The 24,660-nt window shown below is 44.0% G+C and overlaps 1 protein-coding gene across 1 annotated transcript in view; it reads left to right on the forward strand.

Annotated features, from left to right (window-relative positions):
* Positions 1-3,937: 3,937 nt before the first annotated feature.
* The window catches only part of zfhx4 (zinc finger homeobox 4), a 70,664-nt gene continuing 49,941 nt past the window's right edge, over positions 3,938-24,660 (forward strand). The window contains 4 exon segments of the mRNA XM_055150798.1: positions 3,938-4,316; positions 20,713-23,164; positions 23,367-23,579; positions 23,684-23,978. Coding sequence (XP_055006773.1) covers positions 20,759-23,164; positions 23,367-23,579; positions 23,684-23,978 — 2,914 coding nt within the window. The 5' untranslated portion in view covers positions 3,938-4,316; positions 20,713-20,758.

Consider the following 24,660-nt stretch of genomic DNA (forward strand, 5'->3'; position numbering starts at 1 on the left):
GAAATGTGATCTTAAGAGAATATAAGGGGTGGGAGGTCTTTAAAACGGCTACCCTTGACCCTTAAAATTCAACGTAATCCTACGTTTGATTAGAGCGCCTTTACTCCCCCTCTGCCTAATTGTTGTCATCAGTGCTTGCACCATCACTGGCATCTGGAAGCACTTTTGGCAGGTCAAGTCAATACAGGTCACAAAAGTCGAGCTGGAGAATCCTCTGTCACAGACTCTACTGGGGCTGTTTCATGTATGGAAATGTGTGTAATTTAACGAAATTGTATTAATTATTCCATGTGTGATTGTGATTACAAAAGCATCACATTAAAGGAGGAGGTATAGAGTCCTCCGATGTAAAAAGCCCTGATGTATGTGACTGTAGCAAAGGGCTGCATTGACAGTCTTTGTTTTGAACTCAACCACTACAAGGCTCTCTCCTCCGTCTCCCTCTCCTCTCCCTCTCTTTAAAAGCGGAGCGGAAGAGTGGGCTGATACCGGTCTCATGTTGCGTATGGATTTTCGTTTATATAATCGATTGAAATGTCCCAATACATTGATTTTGGGTTCAGTGTTTTACAAACAAGCGTTTATGGCTCTCGATTTTATGTTAGGAATGATTCCAGTGTGACATCGATGCCCAAAAGCCGTCAGATGTTGATTTTTAAATAAATGCAAACAAATAAAAATCTATTGTCTTCTATTGTCCAAAAATATAAACTTGGAAAGGAGGAGGGAACAATATTGTGTTGCCCCCTCCTTAATCAAATAAAGTGGTGTAAAAACACACACGAAAAAGCATTTCCTTCCCTCTGAATTTCTCCTTGAATTATTTGCCATCACTAGTGTGTGTGATTGCGGAATATTAAATTAAAGTGGGATAAGTCCGCACCGAGGCGGGCTGCGTCCAATCCGCAACTCATTTCCCCTGTTGTAGCACCGCATCACTGCGCTCCTCTCTTTTCAATGACAATGTGCCAAATCTGGGCATTTTGAAAACACTTTCCATATGCTATTATCGGATCGCTGCTGAGCAAGAGAAAGACAGAAGCAAAACGGAATGCTTTATACCAAAGGTACCACGAATCTACACTTTCTTTCACTCAATGGCTTATTATTCTTTTGACTTTTTCTGGATTTAAGCGAGGTAAGAAAAGGCTACGATTTTTATACTGATTGCATATTTATGGAGTGTTGTTGTTTTTACAAGTGAAAGTGTCCGGGGAATTTCTGCTGAGAGTTCAATTGGAAAAAAGTTGATTTTGTGGAATTGCTTTAATCTTTTGTCGCCTTTTGCTGCTGTTAAGACAAGTTATGCTTATTGGTTTTACGCACAGAGCACTGTTTACTTGGCAAAAATCACAAATGTGTGCTTTGTTGTTGTTTATTTTTTGCAATTATCGATTAGAAAATTTGAACGCGAATAGATTGACAACTAGGCACAGATAATGTATATTGTGGCAACTTTATTATAGATATATTGTTATGTACAGTATCCTCCGTTTGCAGCGGATTTACAGTTGATACAAGCGTAACTTTAAAGTGCTTTGTAACTGCTGCTGTGTGAGTTTGTGGGCCTTGCTTTGTGAGTGCTGCTGGGCGGAACTTGGCCATTGGGTCAGTGTGACAGGTACCGGGTCACGGCTTGGGGCTCTGGGAGCGCTTCGGCTGTGTGCACGCGCCCTAGAGAGCCAGAGGTCAGGCTCACAGCCCCACGAGGGCGCCGGAGCATAGGGCATGCACCGGGGAGCAAGAGCCAGGTGACTGTGGCTATTTCAAAACATATCAGCACATTACAATTTTTGGTATGCTAAATGAGTAAATGCAAGGAAATCAATTAGCCTCCATCCTCTAGATTTCCAACACGTCACTTAGAATTATGAGGACACAAATTGTCAATTTAACTGGCATTTACTCTTATTGATCTCTCCATGCTGCTTCATTTAAGAGTTAAAACACTTTCATTTCAAATGCTTGCCAAACGAAACAACTGACTTTTAGACACGATGAGTTACACTGGACGTTTTTATAATTTAAGAACACTTACATTACAAGCTTGCGCGCAAACTCACAGACTTAGGAGCGTGTGCAGCGTGCGCAGATAAAAATCTATAATTAATTGAGGATGCTGCTGATATGGAAATGGACCGAAATATTAGTTAACGCTGCCTATTGTGGTGCGCTGTGCCGGAGAAAGAGCATCGTCTGCGGGGTAAAGGGGGAGGGAGGACACCGGGGGATTTACCAAACGAAGGAGGTTAAGATAAGCGGCTGCTTCTCCAAATCCGCTTTTCTTGACAGAAAACACAAAAATATAACGAAAAATGCACACGTCCCGATCAGATGCGTAAAGGAGATTTCCCGATAAAGAATATATAGTCCACACAGCTTTATGTCGCTCGTTGCTTGACTTAACGCGGCTGATACAACCATTGCAGCAATGAGCGGACAGCCTCGCTTCTCGAACCGTGTGTGCGCGACGCCTCCAGTGGCTGCACGCACAGAGAACACCCCTGGAGGATGGCGAGGCAGCTGCAGCGGTAGCGGCAGCGGCAGGAGCCTTGGATCCGGGTGAAAAGTGACGCCTCTGTTCCCTCACCTCGACCCACCCACTCCCCCTCTTCCCTTTCTGTCAGAGACCTGTGTAAAAGCCAGAATAAACAGCCTCGGGTCGGGTCGGGCTCGGATCTCTTGGCTTCTTTAAGGATCCAGTCGGTACGGGGGTGCACGTTCTAGTCAATGTGGCTTCCGAAGTAGACCTTTAGTAGTTCACTTGCCAGCAGCAGCAGCCTTATCATCACATCCCAAGCCCCGGCTCATGCAGTTCAATTCACCCCAGCTTCGATTTTTTTCCCCATGAAGGAGATCTCTTGATTTTCTCCCCGATTGAGACTGTGTAAAGTCTTTCCTTTGCCCAAAAGCCACTGTTTAGAAACAAGAGGGGGACCTTCAAAGCATATAGGACCATCAGACCCAGAGTCAATGTAAACGACACTAAACACAGCCTGGACAGTGAGGGGATACTTGGTGTGACCCTATTGGATTTTGCAGTTTGGCTTTTAAACCCTCTCAGGGCCTCACGCGCTGAAAGGACACTTATAATTTGCTGGTGGATTTGAAACAAGTGTGTTTATGAATCAGTTGTAATCTGCATGTCCTAAACAAAAATACATATTTTAGAGGATAAAATGTCACTTTCAGATACATGCACAGTTGGTCTTCTTTTAATGCTCACCTTTTTTGATATTATCACTACAGCTGTTGGAAATCGTATATTCTTTACTGTAGTTTGTGGAGAGCCTTGTTGCGCCGTACATTTGTGTGTTGTGGTTTTCACGTCAGGTGTGTTTTCCACGTGCTTTAATACACATATTTTAAAAAATCATTCAGTATTATAATATTATATTACTACAGATTTGAAATCCTCACACACATTATGCACATTATACACACCTTGCTATTTCCATTACACAAATCTTTAGTTTTCTAATTAATATTCAAACTGATCCCACATCTATACAGAAAATAATTATTACCACTTGGATTTCTGTTTTTAATATTCTGAAAGTCTAAATATTTCCATTGATTTTTAAAAATGTTCTGTACACCAGCAAAACCATGGATGAAATTGTGAATAATTGTACCTGAAGTGTGTTTTAACTTTAGAAGTAGTTGTTTATTGTTGTACAGACGATTTGGCCACTTAGCTTCAGTAGAAGAGCCCGTGCGTAAAGCTCTCCGCGCGCGGCAAAGACCTCTGCTGCCGCCAGGGCTCCGTGTGCTCCGTGTGCGCGTCATTTGCGATGTGGAGACTGTTGATCAACTCACTAATTACACTTCTCTCCTCTGTCCCCCTCCCTCCTGTGTCTCTGTGCGCCCTCCCTCTTTCTCTCTCCCTCTCTCACTGACTGTCTCTCTACCCATTCCCAGAGTGCATATCGGGAAATAGACACACAAAGACATGCGCACTCAACTTAATCAGCCATTTTTTTAAACAGGGCTAAAACGATAATAATTAGCAGAATAAAGACATATCGGATTTTCATTTCCTTTCCTCCGTTTCCAGAGCCCGTCCACAAGAGAAACTGCGAGGCAGCCCGTCGACACGTCGTTTCAGCGCTACCGGAACCAAAATAAGGGATAGCTCTCTTAATGCTTTGACATTTGTGATTTTACCCCTTTTTCCAACTTTAAAGTTGGGAGGATTATTGTAATTTTCCCCGTTTTCACCTTTTGATTGTCCTCTTACGCGAGCCGCTGGATGTGACTGTTTTCTAAAGCAACGAGCTGAGAAGCGGAGGTGACGGCTTTGGAGGGGGAAGAAAGTAAGTTTTTTCCTCTGCACCTCTCCCCTTTAACTTTTATTGAGTAGTTTGGCGTGTGTGTGTGTTAAATTTAGGGGGTCGTGTATCGATTCTTTGTCTCTCTGCTGAATCTTTGACATCGGGGGGCTATTTGGAGAACAGGTGCTGGGTGTTTTTAGTCCACAAACAGAGGCGGATATCATCATGTTGTAGTACAACTCGGAGGCGCTTTGGCCATAGTAAAAAGGCGAGTGACAGCGGCGGAGGCGTTCTTACGCTTGTGTCCGTGCTATTACGGTTGGATTACAGGTCAACGACTGCCTTACCAAGTTTACGCGTTAGTTATTGAGCTTTTATTCGAAACTTCTCCAGCACCACTCATTGCTATGAGTGCGAATATGGAACTGGCTGTCCGATTCCTCGGACATGTTCGCTCCCCCAGTTCTTCCAACACTGGGTCCGACTACATCTTTCGTGCTACTTCTGAATAGTCAGATCAACCCAGAACATCTTTGTACAATCACTAGACCAGTTTTAGAGATAGAGATCGTCTCGAGTGCCAGTTTTTACCATGATATCCGAGTCTAGTGCACCTTCTTTGCTGTCTCTGCCAAAGGGATACGAGCGGAGAGAGCCCTCCGATGCGATACTACTAAGTCTTATACTATTAACTCACTGTTCTGATCAGAACAGTTGCTGTTATAATGTCTTAACACAAACTAACCCACCTTTCCCGATCTCGTTGCCTACACGTGTACCCGCTGTGCATCCTAAACTCGCGTCACTTTACCGAGGCGTAGGTGGCTGCGTCACCCGGCACAGAGCGCGATCCCTGGGCTGCTGGGTGCACCGCGAGTCGCTAATTCGCAGCCAACTCCTGGCCCTTGTTTTTTGCCTTGGTGCTTACAGACACATAATTACACTCACAAGCTCTACATATTGTAGATACTTGTAAAAAAAATCTTTTTTCTCTATACTACAGGCCTATCAGTTAAGTTCCGTTTTTGTCATCGGTCTTATTCCATAGGGTACCGTACGGAAGATGTAATTGTCCCAAGTTCGGAGGCAGGTTGTAAAACGTCCTCAAAGTGGTCAGGTAGAATCATTTTAGAGCGTGTTTGGAGCGGACGTGGCTCGGGTACGTGTGTTTCCGGAGGAGAGAGATAGACTTGACTGTGCGCACGGGGACGCGGCGGTGACAGGGGGGACATCGATCGCACTGGAGAAAAAAAAAAGGAAAGATCAGGGCCAAGGGGCCAGCCAGTCTCCTACCCTGGTATGTGGACCGGAGCAGAGCACCGAGCTCGTGCGTCACAGCCAAAGACCTTAACACACTTTCACCCTTTTTATATTTGGGTTATTATTGGGAATTTCAAGTCATGTATTTTGACTAGGCTAATTTAGAAATATTCCCAAAAAATTTGGCTATATGTAAAACCTTTGCCTATTGGGCTACTTGGTTAATTTTTTTTAACCTACGTTTAAGTAATTTCTATCAGTTTAACTGATCACTCAATTTACTGGTTGATAAAAAAAAAATTATTATTATTATTATTATTATTATTATTATTATTATTATTATTATTATTATATCATTATCATTATTATTATTATTATTATTATTATTATTAGGAATTTTATTTAACAAAAACATAAAAACTAAATTATTAATTACCATTACCTTATCAGTGTATTCTAATTACTTAAAATATTTAGATATGGAAATGACAATCTTATGCTTGCTGGGAAGTATTTATTAAATGAGTTGTTTGTATGTTGTCATTTAATGCATAATTAATTTGACAATTAAATGCATGTTCATTGTTTCTCAAAAATGTAGCATGATATGATCTTCTCTAATTGCACAGAATTTCATCAGTTAATGATGTTATTGTCTCACTTTTTTTTGTTTTTGTTTTGAAAGTAGAGATTTTAACTCTAGTGTTGGTAAAAGCCAAGGCCATGGTTGTGTTTTCTCTGTATTGTCTTCGCATTATCAAAGCCTGCCAGTGTATTCTATCGGAGCATGTAACTCGCACCGTTCATTTTACTCGTGGCAACACCAGAATGGTCATAAAAAACATATAGTGTGAGAGATGGCCAGACAGCCCTGTGAGGACAATAGCTGTTGGCTTCCAAATGCATCTTGATTATTAAAAGCTAATGCATTTTCAGCATTGCAGCGTTCATTAAGGCAGCTTCTGAAGGGGCAGAGGGAGGAGGAGAGTCTCTCCTATAACTCCTGCTCCAAGACACATGCAGCCAGAAGATTGGCTCGGGCCTCTCCTAGGGGTCGACAATGTGTCATTTCCACCCGGCTAGATTGCCCTCTGCCTATCTGATATTAATGTGCAAATCAATATTTCAGGGATTAAATTTCCCTTCTTCATTTTTTATGGTTTCTACCTCAATAAGTCTCCCGTCTAATAGAGGAGGCTGGATGATTTAGAAGTCTCTGCTGCAGAAAGAGCGAGGGAGAGAGAAAGAAATAGAGAGGAGCTTTGCAACCAGACTATCGCTGCATGTTAATGTTCTAGTGTGGATCCCCATAGGCGTTTAGTAAGGACAGCTATATTGCAGCTTTACACTGTAAAGACAGCCAATTTGACTAAAAAGGCAGAAAGGGAAAATATGAGTCCGGTTGAATACTTAAGACGCTGTGGTAATCCGAGAAGCAGGTATTAGTGAGAAGGGGCTCCCCCTCGCACACACATACACACTCAGGGCTACATCCCAACCTGCATTACCAGCGCCATGCTTGAGCGGGCAGCGTAGCTCACCACACGCAGCACGGCTATAACAATATATTTTTTTCAGAACACTTTCTCTCTTTTTGCATGGGCCCAGAGCCGTCCACAGGAGAGATTTACTCTTGTGCGTAATAACATCTGGCGTATGTGTGTGATAGAAATGAATCACTTTGACACAATGACCTGTGTATGATTATTGTGGAGGGGAGGGGGTATTACCATAGTCATAATGCTGCATCTCATTGAGAGGCAACTAAATGAGCTTGGACCCTTTGACTCCCTATAGACATTCATTAAGGGACATGGGCGCACACCGAGGCGTCAGTCTGCCAATAGGTGTGTGTGTGTTTATTTAATGCTTCTTCCTGTACCATCTGGTGTGTGCATGTGTATGTGCATGTCCAACAGCATGGTGTGACCCCTCCATCACTCGCCCTTAGTCCAGTGTGTGGAGTACTGTTTTAACATAGCCCTCATAGGGAGAGTGTCAGCGGGCGAAACCAGGAGAGAGGGAGAAAGACAGAGGAAAAGACACAAAAGAGCTCTAATTGTAGCACGACCGCTTGGCTTCCTCCCCGATTCACGGCCATTACCAAGTGAAAAGCACAACTGCCTGTCCTCCATTATCAAAACGCCATGCTCACATCCATACATGCATACTCAATGGGGAAATCATGTAGATTTTTGTCAACATTCAAACAGACCACTTTGACAATGAAGTTACAGTTTCATAATTTTAGCCAGAATTGTCAGTGTTATATTTTTGTGCATTTTTATGTTTTTTTTTTTTTTTTTTTAAAGTCTCCCTAAGTCTGTTTTGAGTAGTGTGTGTCCAGTTTAAATCTAAGAGTCATTTAAATATGTGAGGTATCCCATTTGTGTGTGGATGAGCTGTACAGGTGACTGTTGAAAGTAGTGGCAGTGCCAGGTCCTGGCTCTTGGCTGGAGGAAGCCTGTAGGGGGAGAAGCTAAAAGTCCACAGCAGCTCAGCATTGTATCTCAAACAGGGGGGGCTTCCTGTGTCAGCCCTGGGGCAGCCTCTAACACACACATCTACACACACATGCGCACACACATACACATGCATGCACACACACACACCTTTGGAGAGCAGCATGAGGAGGAGGGCTAAAGACTTGGAACCAGATCAAGCCTCCATCGCTCCCGGGGAGGGTGCTTGTGAATATGCGAGTTTTAGTGTAATTAGCACTTAATTATATTAACATATGCAAATTGTCAGACTGAGCTTGTACCGCCAGTGGGTATCAGCTAAGATACAAGAGTCCATTGTGCCACCGCGACGGAGGAGAGAATAATGGCAGTGTGTAAGGCAACCAGCCAGCAGCACCCCGTGCTAGCACATAACTAGCCCATTTAAGACGCGGGCTGTCCGCTTTGCCAAATTTCATTTCATTCAATTTCATTAGTCACCATGACGACCTGGTTAATTGTGCTGACTAATGTCCGCTGATTTGTCGTCAGTAGTGACGGGTGTGAGTCCTATAACATAACATCAGTCAGGCTGAAAAGGCTGAGAGGCCCAATATCAAACCAACTCACAATGCCCCCTATTTACACATGTTCCACTTGTATGGACATTTGCATATTCAAAAATACCCTGCCATCTTTCCTTGTAGCCTTTGTGCTTGTGTATGGCTGTGTGTTTGCATGTGCACTCGTGCGATGTCCGCCTGTGCATGTGGTGGCAATATGTGAGAGCGGAGACGACAACAGTGTCAGTCAGCATGTCACATGTGTAACACAGCAGTGTGCAGCCGGAGCCAGAAGACAGACACGACTCTAGTGCTGCAGCTACTGATTAACAACATGCTTTCATTTACCACCATTATGCAACATGTTGCATGTTCTGAGCAGGTGTTGTGTAAAAAACATTTTGACTTCATCCTAACATTTAAATAAACAGTAACCGACTATGTCTCACTCAGCAGCTGGGAGATAGTGGACAAACAGTGCTCCCCACTCTCCGAAGGTGGCTGGAGATTGGGTCTGGTTGGTGGTAGTTGTACTTGCATGCTGATTCTGTTTTTGACAGGAACGTAAACTGATATAATTGCTTTTCAGAGGCAGGAGCGGCGGTTTATACAAGTGTGAAAGCACGGGAAAGGGGATTAGCATTATTTTGCATAATGCTGGGCAGGCGCTGAATGGGGCATTGAACGCTTGACTGGGTGACAGAGATGAAAGAGAGATGAAATGCTCTACCCCTGAGCTCCCTCCTCTCAGGCCTGTCTGTGGACACTGCTGCTGCTGCACGAGGAACAGGAAGCACCAGGAAGCAGCAGGCCCATGTTTTGGGCCCAGACATCGGATGCCAACAGGAGGAGGTTGTCATGTTGGCAATATGTATGATAATGGAGTTAGTGCAAACTCAGTCTGCTTAAGCTGGATGTATGCACTAAACTGTACCCCTGAAGCACTGGAGTGTGCAATTATGTGTGGCTCAGGTAGCATTTACATGGAAGGAAGGGAGTGGCTTTATGGATCAAATCAAACTACAGCGTTCTTAGATTTTCTTTATTGAGATGTTTGCTGAGGATTTGGTTGGATTTTGCAGGGGAAGAGGGAAGTGTGGAGCAGGCAGGTGCGCAGGCCTGTACCGCTCTAGCATAGACCACATGTCGGTGATGCCACAGTGACTCCTGTTTGACCCCACTCAACTCAGTGACTAATTTATGATCAACCGTCATCACCGGGGCTGCATATGGGCTATGGAAATGGTTTTATGAATGGGAGGAGCGTTAGTTTGGGTGGTAGAGAACATGACCGGCACAAAGGCTGGTGTGGCCTGTTTTTGTTTTGTCTCATTGGACAGGATCTTCTTTCTGTGACCTTTTGCACGCCTTCCTCTTCCTTTCATATGCTAATACCCCAAACCCGAGGAGGAAACATGCAGGAGCTGAGTGGTGCGGGACAAAGACTCCCACTCTACTGACCTGTCTCCATTCCACGCCATATCTGTGCTTTTCTTGCCTCTTCTCCTGTGCGACGACTTGACAGACTGTGGCATGAAAGGAAGTGAGTGCTTAGCGGATGGGAAAAGGTGGGGAAGGCATTCTTGCTGTGACCCGTGCCACCTGTGAGGATCAAGTGCGTGATGGCGGCCCTGCTTCTGTGTGTGTGTGTGCATGAAGTGTTACTTTGAGTGGCCCTTGTGCGTGTGTTGCAGATCGGTAATCGTTTGAGCCACTGCTAGCTATAGCTTGGGCTTGAAGTGCGATTTGTTGCTTTTTCACTGAAGCCAGTCAAGTTGTCATACAGAGTCCATATTTCCTTGTGACGAGTAAAGTAGTGTCTCGGGCGAGGTAAACGGATACTAATATGGTTATTACAGGCCTCCCTTGACATGGTGGAGCTGCAGTGAGGAGCGTGACGTGGTCTGCACCCTCGTCTGCCGCTGCTGTTATGGGAAGAGGCCATGTTATCTGTAGGAAATGTAATTTTTGTCCTCATTGAAATCGTTCATTATTGAGCACGCTTATCTAAATGTTTTTGTTGCTGTTGGTCCCGCGCCAGTCAGGATTGCGTTTCTCAGTCTTTTACACACATCTCACTGTCTGCATCTCTCAGTCTCTGAAGGGAAAATAGAAAGAGGGGGATTTTTCTCTCCTCCCTCTGCCCGGTTCTCAGGCTCCCCTGCCTATTTTGCATTCGCCGTCCCGTACAGGATATTAGCCATGGAAAAAAACACCACTCTGGGTAGTTCATTTACAATAATATGTTTATTCTTTTCATTTGAAAGTAGGAGCAGGGGATTTTGTAAGGAGTGGGGTTAGAACAATCGGGGTAATGTTTTGGAGAGCTCTGTGTTTGATCTGCGGTCCGGTGGGCCCTCGGGGTGGCTACGATTCTCAGGTTTAGGTCAAATAAAATAGACCTGGCCTTTTTCAGCTTCTGTCTATTGTCTTCCTGATTTAGCTTTTTGGCCTTTCTGTCGGTGTTATCTGTCTCATGTTCCCTTGTGCTCTTAGGATCATCTTTCATTTGCATCGGTGAATGTTGTTGACTGACACGCACGTTCAAAGTGATCCAAAAAGGTGAACTGTTTGTAGACTTCATGATCAAGCTTTGCGAAGTGATTTGTCCTTAACTGTTCTGATAGCACTAAGATTTTAAATCTGCCCTCATCTTACCCAAACCACAAAAAAATAACTGTTATGCTCCCTTTATTTATGTTTTTAGAACATTTTCTCTCTTGTGTGAACCAACAGATTCATTGAAGTCTTCAAAGATGAAAATCCTGACAGAACACACTACCTTATTTAAACCACAGCATATATAAAGTTTAAAAAAGCTTTGACGAATGACTAAGTATGTCCAGGTTGGAGAAAAGCGCGACCACAATAGCAGCAGCTGAAGTCTCATGACAAATGAGACATCTCTTCCTCCTCGGTGTGAGACAAAGACACGGATTGAGAAGCCCAGTCATAGGATGTAGCATTAACAGACTTTCAGATAGCATCTAACTAACTAGAATGAGGAATTATTAAAGGTGTACTGCGTAACATTTCTAGTAAAGTGTCCGCCACCTGCTTCTTTCCATAGAAATGTTAATGCTTTGTGTAGAATATTTCACGGTATAGATTAAACCTATTTATCACAAGGGAGACAAGCACGTTACAGAATTACGCTACATTACAATTCAGATCTGTGGAGAGTCGCCCTTATTCACAGAAGGAATTATTGTATTTTTGAGCAATAGTAACACTCGTAATGATTAAATGCTAGGTGATATGTTTAATGTCTTACCATGGAACATTCAAGGCAAAGCAATAACATCTAAATTGAGATAAGTAGGTAATGGAGCACCAGAAAAGTTGAGCAGTGCACCTTGAAGGCAAAATAAATTTAAAACTTATAATTTTCTTCCTCTTCCTATGTGTACAGTCATTTGCACTTCTGATAATTTGTATGTGTGACATGCGTCCAATGTACATCTATACACTGTGATTGGCATGCTATTCCTGAAGGCAGTAACATAGGGATATCAAGGCCATTGGCTGTGCTCATAAGGGAACGAGTGGCTAATTAATTATGCATGACTTGTGGGCTTAAACAAACAGCGTAATGAGAGATGAGATGCAGTTTACCAGGAGGAATTTAGGCCTAGTTACCCCATGACATCCAAATAATTCAATTAATATTTATTATTTTTGTCCAAGGTCAGGTGTGTGGATTCATCCTCCCCGATGTAGGTCAACACTACATCTGAACCAGCCATTTCTCAAAAACCTTTAGCCTGGCACAACACCAGCGGAAAAATCTTTAATTATTTTCCTTTTACGATGAAAAAACACACACTTTTTTGCATGACACAGAAGAAGACCAGAGCTGTCCCAGGAATGTTCTTGTGTATAAAATAGCAGGTATTAACAGCGTGCGTTAGGTCCGTGGTTTCACTGATGTATCAGAGCCCTGCCTCTAGACTAAATAAAGTGTGCCTCAGATGAGTAGATATAGGGAAGGATTTGGGAGGATTGTTAGAAAAAGCAAAGAATAGACTGCTTCTTTAATAAACAGTTGTCACAAGGTGGTGATGGATGAGTCTACACACTTGGCTTTAATACTGTGGTTACATGTATTTTGGAATAACACAGATGAGGTGTGTAACGTTTAGGTTGTAGAAAAGTGAAAGAAAGCTGACTGTGTTTTTGGACTGTCTGGCTTAGGGCCGCACCGTATGTAACAAGTAAATGGCCATGTCAGCTTGGCCATTATGAACTGTATATCAAATAATGTCTTTGCATATTATACCTAAACTTATATACCAGGTAATAGTTTCTAATTTTACATTTTGACCTTTGACCTGATCTCTTTGTACGCTGTAAACCTCTATGAAGTTTTGTTTATGTTTATGAAAAAAAGCATCACTAATCTTTATATAGTCATACATGTTTTTCTAACAAGGCCCAGCCCTAGCTAACAATGATCTCTTGGATAAAAAAGCAGCAAAGACATAAGTGTCAGAAAGAACAATAGTGCAGATGATCACAGCGCAGGTATTCAACATTAAACAGAGAAATAGTGGCTCTAATTTCCCACAGCGCACACTGGAGTAATGGTCCATTCGCTGTATATGTTCCCTCTCAGTGGGCCAGCGCTGGATTTGCGTGACATGGTGTTTATTTGATAAAGGAATATTGCGGCGCTAATCTCAAACCGCACTAATTACATCTGACAGTCGTTGTTTTTTATAGCGAAATCCAATTAAAACATAGACTTTTCAACTCCATTCCTCTTTCCTTTCTTTTCTATTCTCTCTCTCCTTTCTTTCTTCCCTCCCACGGTAACCAGAAAAAGAGCCGATGATGGCATAAATAACAAGCGTGCTTTGCTTGTGGTTTCTGTGAGAAGAGGGTAAACTCGCAACAGCTGTCAGAAAAAGGGGGTTTGTTTAAAAAGCAAATGGCTTTGGTCTAAAGTTCATTTGGAGCCCTCTCTAATTAAATAGAGAGCCAAAAAGCTTAAGTTAATTAGTAATTCCCTGGGTCCAGAAATTAGACCTGTCACGAGAATTTCAGCTAAAAGGTATGAGTGCATTTAGTTTACGCAAATTGTCCCCTTTTTGTTCACAATCTGTTTTCAAGTTTTGGGCTTGTTGTTGAGGACATTAGCAGTCTTTATGTAGCGTGTCAAACAAGTGCTCAGGAGTAGTTTTAGAGAGGGGCACATAGCTGGTGGCGTCAGTCAGGATACCTTCCCTATGATTATGTTTATGAAGATAATTATAGGTCCAGTGTCCTCTTTAGAAAAACCTTGGGAGGATGAACTTTACACTTTATTGTTAACCCCTGGAAAATAACTGAAACACTCGGTCACATCGTCCGAAAGGGAACCGTGCAATTACCTACATGTTTTTGTGTCCTCGCTTGTAAAAACAGGTGTTCAGACAGTTACTAAGGTACATTTTAAAAGAACAAAAACGATGTGTCAGGTTTACGATGCACTGGTAGTAATAGCTGTTTGTCATCTTCGGCACCACTTTAGAATTCAACACTATAAAGCAGAAAAGATTAGTATGTAGTTACAAGATTGCTGACAAAGTATAATTTCGATATTAAACACCTCATGACATTTGAAGTTTAAACATTGTCAGAGACTGCACACGGTGTGTAAACCATTCACTCACTGTATATTTACTACTGATTTATTACAGTAATGGTGGGTTATTCTGAAGTAGAGGAGGGACATATACATATATAAAAAGTGATACTGCAATTGCAGTTCTGGAGATATTACAAAATTGAATATTGAGTATACTATATATTGTCTATATTATCATTTTTATGACAGCAAAAAGAGTCCATAAAAAAAAAAAAAGAGATGTCTAGTGTAATCTTTCAAACTAGTGTATAAAGTGGAAATTCTGCATTTTTGTGGTTAATTTTATGGTCCATTCACGTTTTGTGTGATACTTAAATCTTGATACTAAGTTTTGTTTGAGCAAAAACAAAAAGCACACTATTGCTAAATCTACTATGAAGTTCCTTTCCTCTTCCAAGATAGATTAATTATTGTTATAAGGAGTTAGCACAAGTCTCCCTCACCAGAGCCTAGAGCACATGCACGAGCAGTATCTGGCCCGGGTTTGGCTGATACAGTGGTGTGTGTGTGAGTACCAGGTGGATGTGAAATGCCTGCGTCAGAGAGGACTCTCAGTGTCTGGGAGACCTTGAGTGACGTGGACAGTGTTTGCTTAACCTCTTCTGCGCTGGGCGGCCACAGCCTGTCAGTTTGAGTGTCCAAAAGAGAAGGAAGCCAGCAATACTGTTCATTGGTATAGGCAGCCTCATTCCACATGATTCTGCTAAACTTCAGGCGAGACATAAAGTACTCAAAAATATGTGTACACTAGCAGCTGTTATTGTCTGTGCCTTGTGCTACTACTACTATGTCTGCTGCTGCTGCCACTTCAATGCCACAATACCAGTTCTGCTAAAACCATTGCTATTAATAATAATGTTGCGGTTGATACCATTGCAATTAGTACAACAAAATAAACATTCACACAAACATTTAAGATATGCAGGCACCCGGAAACAGCTTAATGAAGGTTGAACTTGCTTTTGTACTTCAGTAAAAGTTCATTTTGAGCAATACTTAGAAAATACTGTACATATGCATTGTCCTGTTTTGTTTCACACACTCAAAAGAAAACACATTTAGGCTCCTTTTTTATCTTTGTATTTAGCGGGATTATTAATTTGCCATAATCCCGTCCTGCCACCCTTTTACCGTGTGTGTGTGTGGGATCGTGCCTCAACCAAAAGATAAAGCAGTGATTTATGTAAGCACTAAGCCCTTTCATATTGTGTATGTTGTACCTTACAAGAGCTTGGCGAGCGCCACTAGATTAATATTTATTTAGCACAGGCAAATCAAGGATTATGCAGTCATCATTTTAGCATTAATCCACGTCTCTTGTGAGAGGCAGAGACAAAAGGGGACATATTACTGAACACGAAACGATGCAAAACCACAATTAGTTCACTTCCTCTTCTGGACACTTTTCTGGACACTTACCTGTTAGGACTGTACAATTAATTGAATTTGGATCAAGATTTAGTCATTTCTGCAGCCAATCCAATCAGTAAAAGCATGAGCTTTGGAGCAGAGTTCAGAGAAATGCGACTGTTTTTTTTTGTTGTTGTTATAAATTACACCATTTAAAAGTCTGTATTCTCAATGTTCAGGCGATCATTTTTATTTGTTTCTAAAAAGACAGAGTAAAATCAAATCAAGAATTGTGTTTGATCAATTTGAGGATTTTTTTTTTTACCTGTTAGTAAATTCAATTTCATTTTGCAAAGGCGACAATTGTAAAAAATTGTCTTTTCCCCTTTATCTCGACATCAGGAGTGTCTTGTGATGAAACATACGCAATGAATACTTCTTTCTTAGCTTTCGGGCCACGTGGGTTAGAGACAGTTTGCTTATAGTGCACGTCTGTGGGCATGTGCGTGTGTTACCACTTGGACTACGGGAGTCTGTAAATAAAATTACATTCTTTACTAATTGAGTTAAACTGCTGTGCTGAAGATGTGGCCTAAAAGATGAAAGCCCCCTGTGTTATGTTTTTTGTTGCCGACGTTGTTTATAGAGGCAATCTAGTTAGCTCTTAGCACTCTCAGTCAGTAACAAAGGGAGGAAGATAATTGTTAGCGTACTTTTTAGGGTGCAACATATGAAAACTGTCTTGGAAAAGTCCTGGAGCAGTAGTAGTAGTTGTAGTATGGCGGGCGGGGGGAACGTGGGAAGCCCCTAGCCAGATGTTGAATCCAAATAAAGAGAGATAAATAAAGCGAAGGAGCAGATGATGGAGGATGCCATTTTGCGCTCCCCTTTGCCCTCCTTCCTCGGACCACTGCATGTTAATGTCTCTGGCCATCCCTCCCCGCGGACACTGGCGCATTGTTTGTGGAGCTGGCTTCTATTCTTTCAAACTTAATTACCTTCTTGCCTTTTGTGGCGTTTGGGGCCGGGGAAGTTTTGCTCCGTGGCAGTGGAGGTCGTCACACATTCTTTTGGCGGTGCATTCCCTTAATCTGAGGTGGAGGAGGAGGAGGGGGGGCGAGCGGAGCAGGGGTAATTTTTCTTAAAAGGAAGATTCTAGAAAGCTTCTATTTCGACGCTATAGACGCACTCACGCTCATTTATGCGAAAGCTATAGAAGTCGGGACATAGGCTGGCCTTTGTTTGTGCGGTTCATTTCCAATCAACCCTAATTAACTTGAGAGTGTTTCCAGATTGCCAGCGAAAGAAAAATCCCCACGTTTTTTCATCGCAACCTCATGGTCTTTGCTGTTTCGAGTTGGAGCGAGAGGAGGGGAGGAAAGTGCAAGGCATTAGCTATGTAGATTGGCTGTGCCTTTGATGCTGGAAAAATCTTTAGCCAGGGCAGTAAGTGGTGACTGTGACCCAGCGGTGTTGGACTGTTTATTTTCATGTTTCAGATCGAGTTTAGTTTGAAATATTGCTCTTCAAAGTGTCCGACTTGTGCATATATTTTGACCCAATGTGGTAAGCTGCAAGTCCATTTGTAAATATGTTAAATCCAGGCAAACTTGTTTTAATCCATTACCAACACTGACAACTAGGGGCTGAAACTTTTTTTTTTTATCTTCAGCTAGTTTGTCATCTTTCTTTTTTTTTTGAGTGAACACCAGCGCTAGTTATAGGTGACACCATCTTGAATTTTTGTTTTGTTTCAGAGACCAAATTCTTCTTGAGGCTGCGTGGTATAAGGTTACCTGAGCAACTAGTGAAGCCAATTTACTTGTCATCAGCCGCAACGTTAAGACTTGCATAGTTGCTTTACCAAAAGAAAAATCTGTCTTCCATTCTTTACATTTCTCCTCATTATTGGCTCTTTTCGTTCCATTCTTGCATCCACTTTTACACCCCGACATACACTCTGAAATCTTTCCTCATGTAGGCGTAATTCTGATTTTGATTTGCTAAAAGGCATTTTTGTGGAGTAGGTAATTTGTCGAACAAGATTCCTGCACTAAATGGAGTGCGGCTTGCTTAAGGTGTCTGGGCCGCGCCTCGCAGTAATGATAAGGTGTCTTTGGGTAATGAAGGCCTTTACTCACCGGGGAGACGTGCATGCAGGAGGGGACAGGCGCATAGAGAGAGACAGGAGGGGGGGCCTGCATATAGCCTCTAATATTACACCTTCAGGCAACAAACAAGGGCAGCGCACTAAAGCTTTCCAAGGTAAAGAAAGACAAAAAACAGACCTTTTTGTGATTGTCCTTCTATCTTTGAGTGTCACATTAGCCCCTTTTCTGATGGTGTGCATGTATCTGTGTGCGCTCCCTGATAGCTCTTGTATTGTGAATTCATAGATAATTCTCTCCCACCTTCATCTACTCTAGTTTCCAGCTCTGCATTTCTGCATGGTAACAAATAAACAGGTCTAATTAGAGCAGAGCGGACCTATTCATGGCCCTGACAGTGGGAGATGGATGCAGGGGTTTGAGAGCGTCCTTCGTCTTTGTCTTTGACTAACGCTTGGTGACATTTTGATAAAAGATTTGGTGTTGGACTGAGGGCCCACATGCAGGGAGAGGGATGACCTTCCAGAAGACCTTAAGAAACGGACACATAGCCGTGGTTTCACGCTGCCTTTTGACTTTGTTGTTTGACTTTATTAGCTTTCTGAGGTCAGCTTAAAGATTTTGTCTGGTTTGGATTTTAACGGTTTTAACAACACAAGATATTTGAACTCAAAGAGTTGGATAGCAACAACTTGAAACTTTAAAATACAGATCTGTCTAATGCCAGTGTTTACACACAGTATAAATATTCAGTATTAACTGCGCTGTCTGCCCCTGCATTAAAATGTCAGACAGTAAGTAATAAGGAATTTGAACCTAACAGAGCCTCGTGTAAACAAAGACGCCACTGTGGCAACGCCACAATTACAGGTTTGGCATTTAATAAGAGGCAGCACAGGCTAATGCAGCGTCTGACACAGAGACAAAGGAGAAGGAGAGCTGACTTCAGGCTGAGCAGTGGACATGCTGTAGGCTGCATCAATACAGCACCATGACAACATAAACTCCTTATAAACATAGCAGAGATTAGCATAGAGTGGTCGTCACTTTCCTTTAAAGTACAATATTAGAAAGCAGTAAAAGATGCTGCATTAGTACATAGTCCCAAAGCTACTGAGAAGCAGGTGGAGGGACATGGGAGAGTGGGGCGGGGGTCAGAAACAATAGGCCAAAGAGTCCCCTGGCCTTTTTCTCTAAACTAGCAGTGTCCAACGCATGCATTCCAGTCCTTTTGTATGCCTTTCCCTGGATCTGATCTGCCAGCTAAATTACCTTAGCTGATGTGTGCATAAATCTTAAAAGCTGAACTTTTGAGTTGTTATGCATTCATTTGTCTGCCTTTGCCGTGCTCTTTCTGCTTCAAATATAAGTTGTCTTCCTGGTTAGAAACAGAGGAGACGGTGGGGGAGATGGACAGAAGGGTTTCATAGCAGCAGTAACATGATCTGCTTTAAAAGACGCAGGAGACGGCACAACCGCTGTGAAAGGTGCAAAGACCAGAGAATGAAGCTCAACTATGGAGGCCACTCAGAGAACTGCTGTTTATTCTATGTACAGCTAATCTAAAACAAGACATCAAATATTTTCTTTTCAAATATTACCACATGCTTATGTAGCACTGTTTATGGTTATACAGACAGAATTAATGGGCTGAACTGGGAAGGCTTAAATCTTGCCAGATATAACAATATAATGAACTGGATGACATTAAGTTATTGTTGGACCACTGCCCACATGTAAACGGCTGCTAACCTGCTAGCATCTGGGCTAACATATTGGTGCCAAGTGCTTAACACACTGGCTTCTACATGAGACATAATTCCACTCTTAAAGTGTTAGGAGATGCATAATTCATAAAGCGCTGTGTTTTATGTCCATGCTACAATTCAAAGAGGTTGCTCCCCAATGAAATAAGCAGCGAAATGACAGCACTGACAAGTAGTAAATCCCGCCGTATGTGTCACATTAGCCGCCAAACCCACAGCTTCTGAACGGCTTTGCTCTCAATCACCATTTACTCCAGTCTGGGTACACTTATAAGAATAAACAAATAAAAATGTTTTATATGTTTGATTAGAGGAACAGCCGGTCCAAGGGCTGTTTTTGCTGCTAGGCTATAAAAGACATCACTTAAATTTACAAACCCCGGCTACGTTTAGGCCCACCATGCTTTTAATGCATGATAAAAGCGGTTATGTAGGCAGTCTGAATACTTGAGAGGTGCAATGCAGAGGATATTCTTATGTTGTATCCCACATTCACCTTGTATTTTGTCTCATTATGCTTATCTGATAAGCACTGGTAAAATTCATTATCCTGTGAATTATTTTTAATCTTGGCAACAGAAAGACAGAAACAAAATGAGACACAGGGAGCAAAAACATAATTTCGCTCCTTTAATCTATTGCTATTCTCCATGGAATCATCTGAGGGATATGTCAGATTAGAACTGATTATAGCGCGTGCACACTCGCTCCAGCGCGCACCAGCAAACATCCTTGGCCACATGTTTGATTTCATTCCTCACGGTTTTACTGTCCCTCCTACTGGCTTTGTTTAGCCCAGGATTGTTGCGGATTAATCCTCTAATTGCTTTGTAGCTTTGTTGTGAGGCGGAGGGAGCGTAGAAAAACGAGAGGGAGTATTAAGCAGCAGGTGGATTGGGTTAAAGGTTAACATGGCTCTTTAAAGCTCGCTTTTAATGCCAGCTCATTTACACGCAAGGATCTGAAAGGCGCTGGTACTGTATCAAGTGAAAAGACACTGGCATGCACAACCTCTTTGCAAAAGACTGTCTAAGTAGGCTACCTCTCAGGCTTGTTTTACTAGGAGTTTTGTTAGGGTCTGCTTTGTTCATTTATATAGGACCTTTTATTTTGGAATAAGCTCTTAAAATGAAGTAGGGAAGTTTTTCTCATCTTTTTATCTAGGTTTTGACTTCTTCCCGACAAGACTTTACATCAGAACAAATAGTACCTCAATTAAGTGCAATCAGACACCCAGACTTGGTGCTTTGTTCCACACTTCTCTTGTTCTTGGATGACTACTTATTAACTTTTAATTTTTGTCTGTCTTCTCTCCGTCTAGGTCCCTATTAGGCTGGATGAGATGAGATCCTTATGTAGTGGTCGTCATGGCAACTTGTGACTCTCCCCCTATGGTGTCGTCGCGGCAGCAGGAACATGGTGGGCCGAGGCTGGACACTGCTGCTGAGGACCACTCCGCCCCGGAGACCAGCGACAGCAGCCACACCAACTGCGGAGAGCCGGACAAAGGACCAGGAGAGTCTGCTGTGAGCCCGCTGAGGTCCACTACAACCCTCACTGTCAGTGCAACCACCGACCCTGTGCCCGAGCAGAGTCGGAGAGAAAGCTTTACTACTGGTAACAAAGGGAGTGTTACCGGGACTTTACCAGGAGTCGGAGGAGGAGCAGCTTTGGGTTCAGACTGTTCTGCCCCTGCCATGTCTCCAGTGGCACCCACTAAAGAGATCCCCTGCAACGAATGTTCCAGCTCCTTCTCTAGTTTACAAAAATACATGGAGCACCACTGCCCCAACGCCCGCTTGCCTACCACTGGGGGTTCTGAGGAGGGAGAGGAGGGGGAGGGGGTGGAGGAGAGTGAGGACGAGCGCACAGGGGCTGGAGCAGAGATCAGTGAGATGGAGGAGGAGAGTGATGTGGAGAACCTTTGTGGCGAGATCATCTACCAGCCCGATGGCTCTGCCTTCATTCTGGAGGACACCAAAGAGCAGTGCGGCAACCAGGGGGCGCTCAAGAGCGCTCTCCCGTTCAGGGGCCTACTGTCCCCCCAGACCTTCCCCAACGCCCAGGCCAGCAGTGGCCAGAGCGGCCTGGGCCAAGGGGGGGAGCGGTTGGAGCAGCCCGCTGCACCCATGTCCTTCTACCCCCAGATCATCAACACCTTCCACATCGCCTCATCCCTGGGGAGTAAATCCCTGGCGGCTGACCACCCCTCCTTCCCAAATACCTCAGCTGGAGGGCTGGCGGGCGCTGGTCCCGTGTTGCACAGTTTTCGTGTCTATGACCTCCGCCACAAGAATGACAAAGACTATCTGACGGCGGATGGTGCAGCCAAAAACTCCTGTGTGTCCAAAGATGTCCCCAACAATGTGGACTTGTCCAAGTTTGAGGGCTGCATATCCGATGGGCGGCGAAAGCCTGTACTCATGTGTTTCCTGTGCAAGCTTTCCTTTGGCTATAGCCGCTCCTTCGTGACACATGCTGTCCACGACCACCGCATGACCCTGAATGAGCAGGAGCAGAAATTGTTGAGCAACAAACATGTCTCAGCAATCATCCAGGGCATCGGCAAGGACAAAGAACCTCTTATAAGCTTTCTGGAACCAAAAAAATCCCCAAACTCTGTGCTACCCCATTTTCCCACACCTGCCAACTTCCTAGGGCCAGACACGGGGCTCCGCAGCTTGTGGAACGCGTTCCACAGTGGGGAGAGTGCAGACTCCCTTCAAGCAGGTTTTGCCTTTCTGAAGGGCAGCGCCAGCAGCTCCTCCAATGACCAAACCCCCAGAACCCAAAACATGCCAAAGGCTGAGACCAACCCAAACCTCGGGGGAGGGGCTGGTGCCCACAGGACCCCTGGAGGAAGTGCTGCTGCTGCCACTGGTGGCAACCTGGAAGGCCGGAACTCTGATAGTGACTGCAAAGGCCACATTAGGGACACATGCACTTTGCAACCCAACGGCCTGGACCTGAGCCAGTACCCACCCATCAAGCGGGAGCCTGGTGCAATGGGAGGAGACAGTCCAGAACTGGATGAAGATTCTTACTCAAACGGAGGTGGAGCAGAGATGGAGGCAGAGGAGGAGGAGGAGCAGGCCATGACAATGGCATTGACAGGCCAGCGAGCTGACAGCACCAGTAGCAAAGATTTTCCTCTTTTAAACCAAAGTATTTCCCCCTTATCCAACAGTGTGCTTGCATTTAACAGTGAGAGTAAAGGTCCTGCTTCTGCCTCCTCTTCCTCTCTGTCTGTAAGCGACAAGAGCCGCCTGGCCTCTGCTGTGGCAGCTGCCAGGGAACGAGACAATAGTAATGACTCGAGCAGTGAAACACTAACAGGACGGGATGGGTCATCGCCATCTGCCCATCCCCTCGATATGATCATGTTACGCAGAGAAGACGAGAGCCCCGGTCCTCTGCACCAACACATGGGGAACCCCAGTACTCCCGGTACTCCGGGTACTCCTGGTACCCCTGGGCCGGGGGAGGGTTCTCCGGGCAGTGGAGTGGAGTGTCCAAAGTGTGACACAGTCCTGGGGTCCTCACGGTCACTGGGAGGGCATATGACCATGATGCATTCACGCAACTCCTGCAAGACACTAAAGTGTCCCAAATGTAACTGGCATTATAAGTACCAGCAGACACTGGATGCCCACATGAAGGAGAAACACCCTGAGTCTGGGGGCTCCTGTGTCTACTGCCGGACAGGACAACCCCACCCACGTCTGGCCCGAGGCGAGAGCTATACTTGTGGATACAAACCTTTCCGCTGCGAGGTCTGTCCATCTCTATTTAGTCCTTTCACCTTTGTTATATATGTTTTTGTTTTTTTTTACTTACTGAAGTTTAAATGACCAAAATATACAGCTGCAGTAGTTTTATTGTTCTGTATCCCTTGTTTTAGTTTAATAATGATAATTTATTTAATAGTATATTTTTGTGATGTTTGCAATGCAGTGACAGCTTTTTCTCTTTTAGGTATGCAACTACTCTACTACCACCAAAGGCAACCTTAGTATCCACATGCAGTCTGACAAGCATCTGAACAATGTCCAAACACTCCAGAATGGCGGCAGTGAGGCCCAGTACAACCACAACCACACCGCCCCTGTGCCCAGTGCCAGCCTCGGTGGGGGTTGTGGTGCCCCCTCACCCTCCAAACCCAAACAGAAGCCCACATGGCGATGTGAGGTATGTCACCAGCAGAGCCGCCTGCCTTTTGTTCTGTTCATATGAAACACATTTATCCCAGTTATAAATAGGAGTGACAGTAAAACTTCACCTGTTTGCTGCAGGTCTGTGACTATGAGACCAACGTGGCTCGGAACTTGCGGATTCACATGACCAGTGAGAAGCACATGCACAACATGATGCTGCTGCAGCAGAACATGAAGCAGATCCAGCACAGTCTTCACCTGGGCCTGGCTCCAGCCGAGGCTGAGCTGTACCAGTACTACCTGGCCCAGAACATGGGGCTGGCAGGGGTCAAATTGGAAAACCCCGCAGGCAGCACTGGCCCAGAGCCCCCAATGATGATCAACCCCTTTCAGCTCGACCCTGCCACTGCCGCTGCTTTGGGATCTGGTCTGGGTACGTCATAACTGCACTGATCAATAAATGGATACCTTTGTTTTTAATCTTGTAATTCTGAATGTCCCTGTAAATCACTTTTAACATTATGCTGTCATAAGACATATTTGTGACACATTTGTCCTTCGTTTCCCTCCTTCCTCGTCAGTATTCTAGCTTTCTGTCTAGCATTGTCACTTTCATACTATGGCCCCCTCCTCCTGCTCCCATGGTTCACCCTCTCTTGTGTCTTTCCGCCTCTTATCTGTTCTCTCAGATTGTCCCTCTGTCATTGTCTCCTTTCCCTGACCCCTCTCACTGATTAAAAAATGATTATGAGACGCCACATGAGAATTATTCTTAATCTTTCATTTGTAATTTTCTTAAGTCAGCTTAATCCCTCCCCTTACACATCCAGCAGCCCTGTGTGGCTGGTCCTGGAGAGTATGCACACAGACATATACACATGCATGCTGACACGCCGCAGGAAGCACAGTCCCATAGGACTGAGGTTTAACAATGACCCTGCAGTGATGTACACCTCTGCCTCTTGTACTGTGGAGGTCACAGACTGCCAGCACATGTACTCAGTGAATTACACCAGGAACACTGCTCCCCACTGAGAGCCCAGCTGTACGCGCACTTAGAGGCTGAGCAGGACTATTTTATATTTCAATGGTTAAACGTTTTACAGTATTTTATC

Source organism: Boleophthalmus pectinirostris, unplaced genomic scaffold (assembly GCF_026225935.1).
Source record: "Boleophthalmus pectinirostris isolate CB_2022bp ecotype Guang Dong unplaced genomic scaffold, ASM2622593v1 HiC_scaffold_15, whole genome shotgun sequence".
In the NCBI taxonomy this organism is placed as follows: Eukaryota; Metazoa; Chordata; class Actinopteri; order Gobiiformes; family Gobiidae; genus Boleophthalmus; species Boleophthalmus pectinirostris.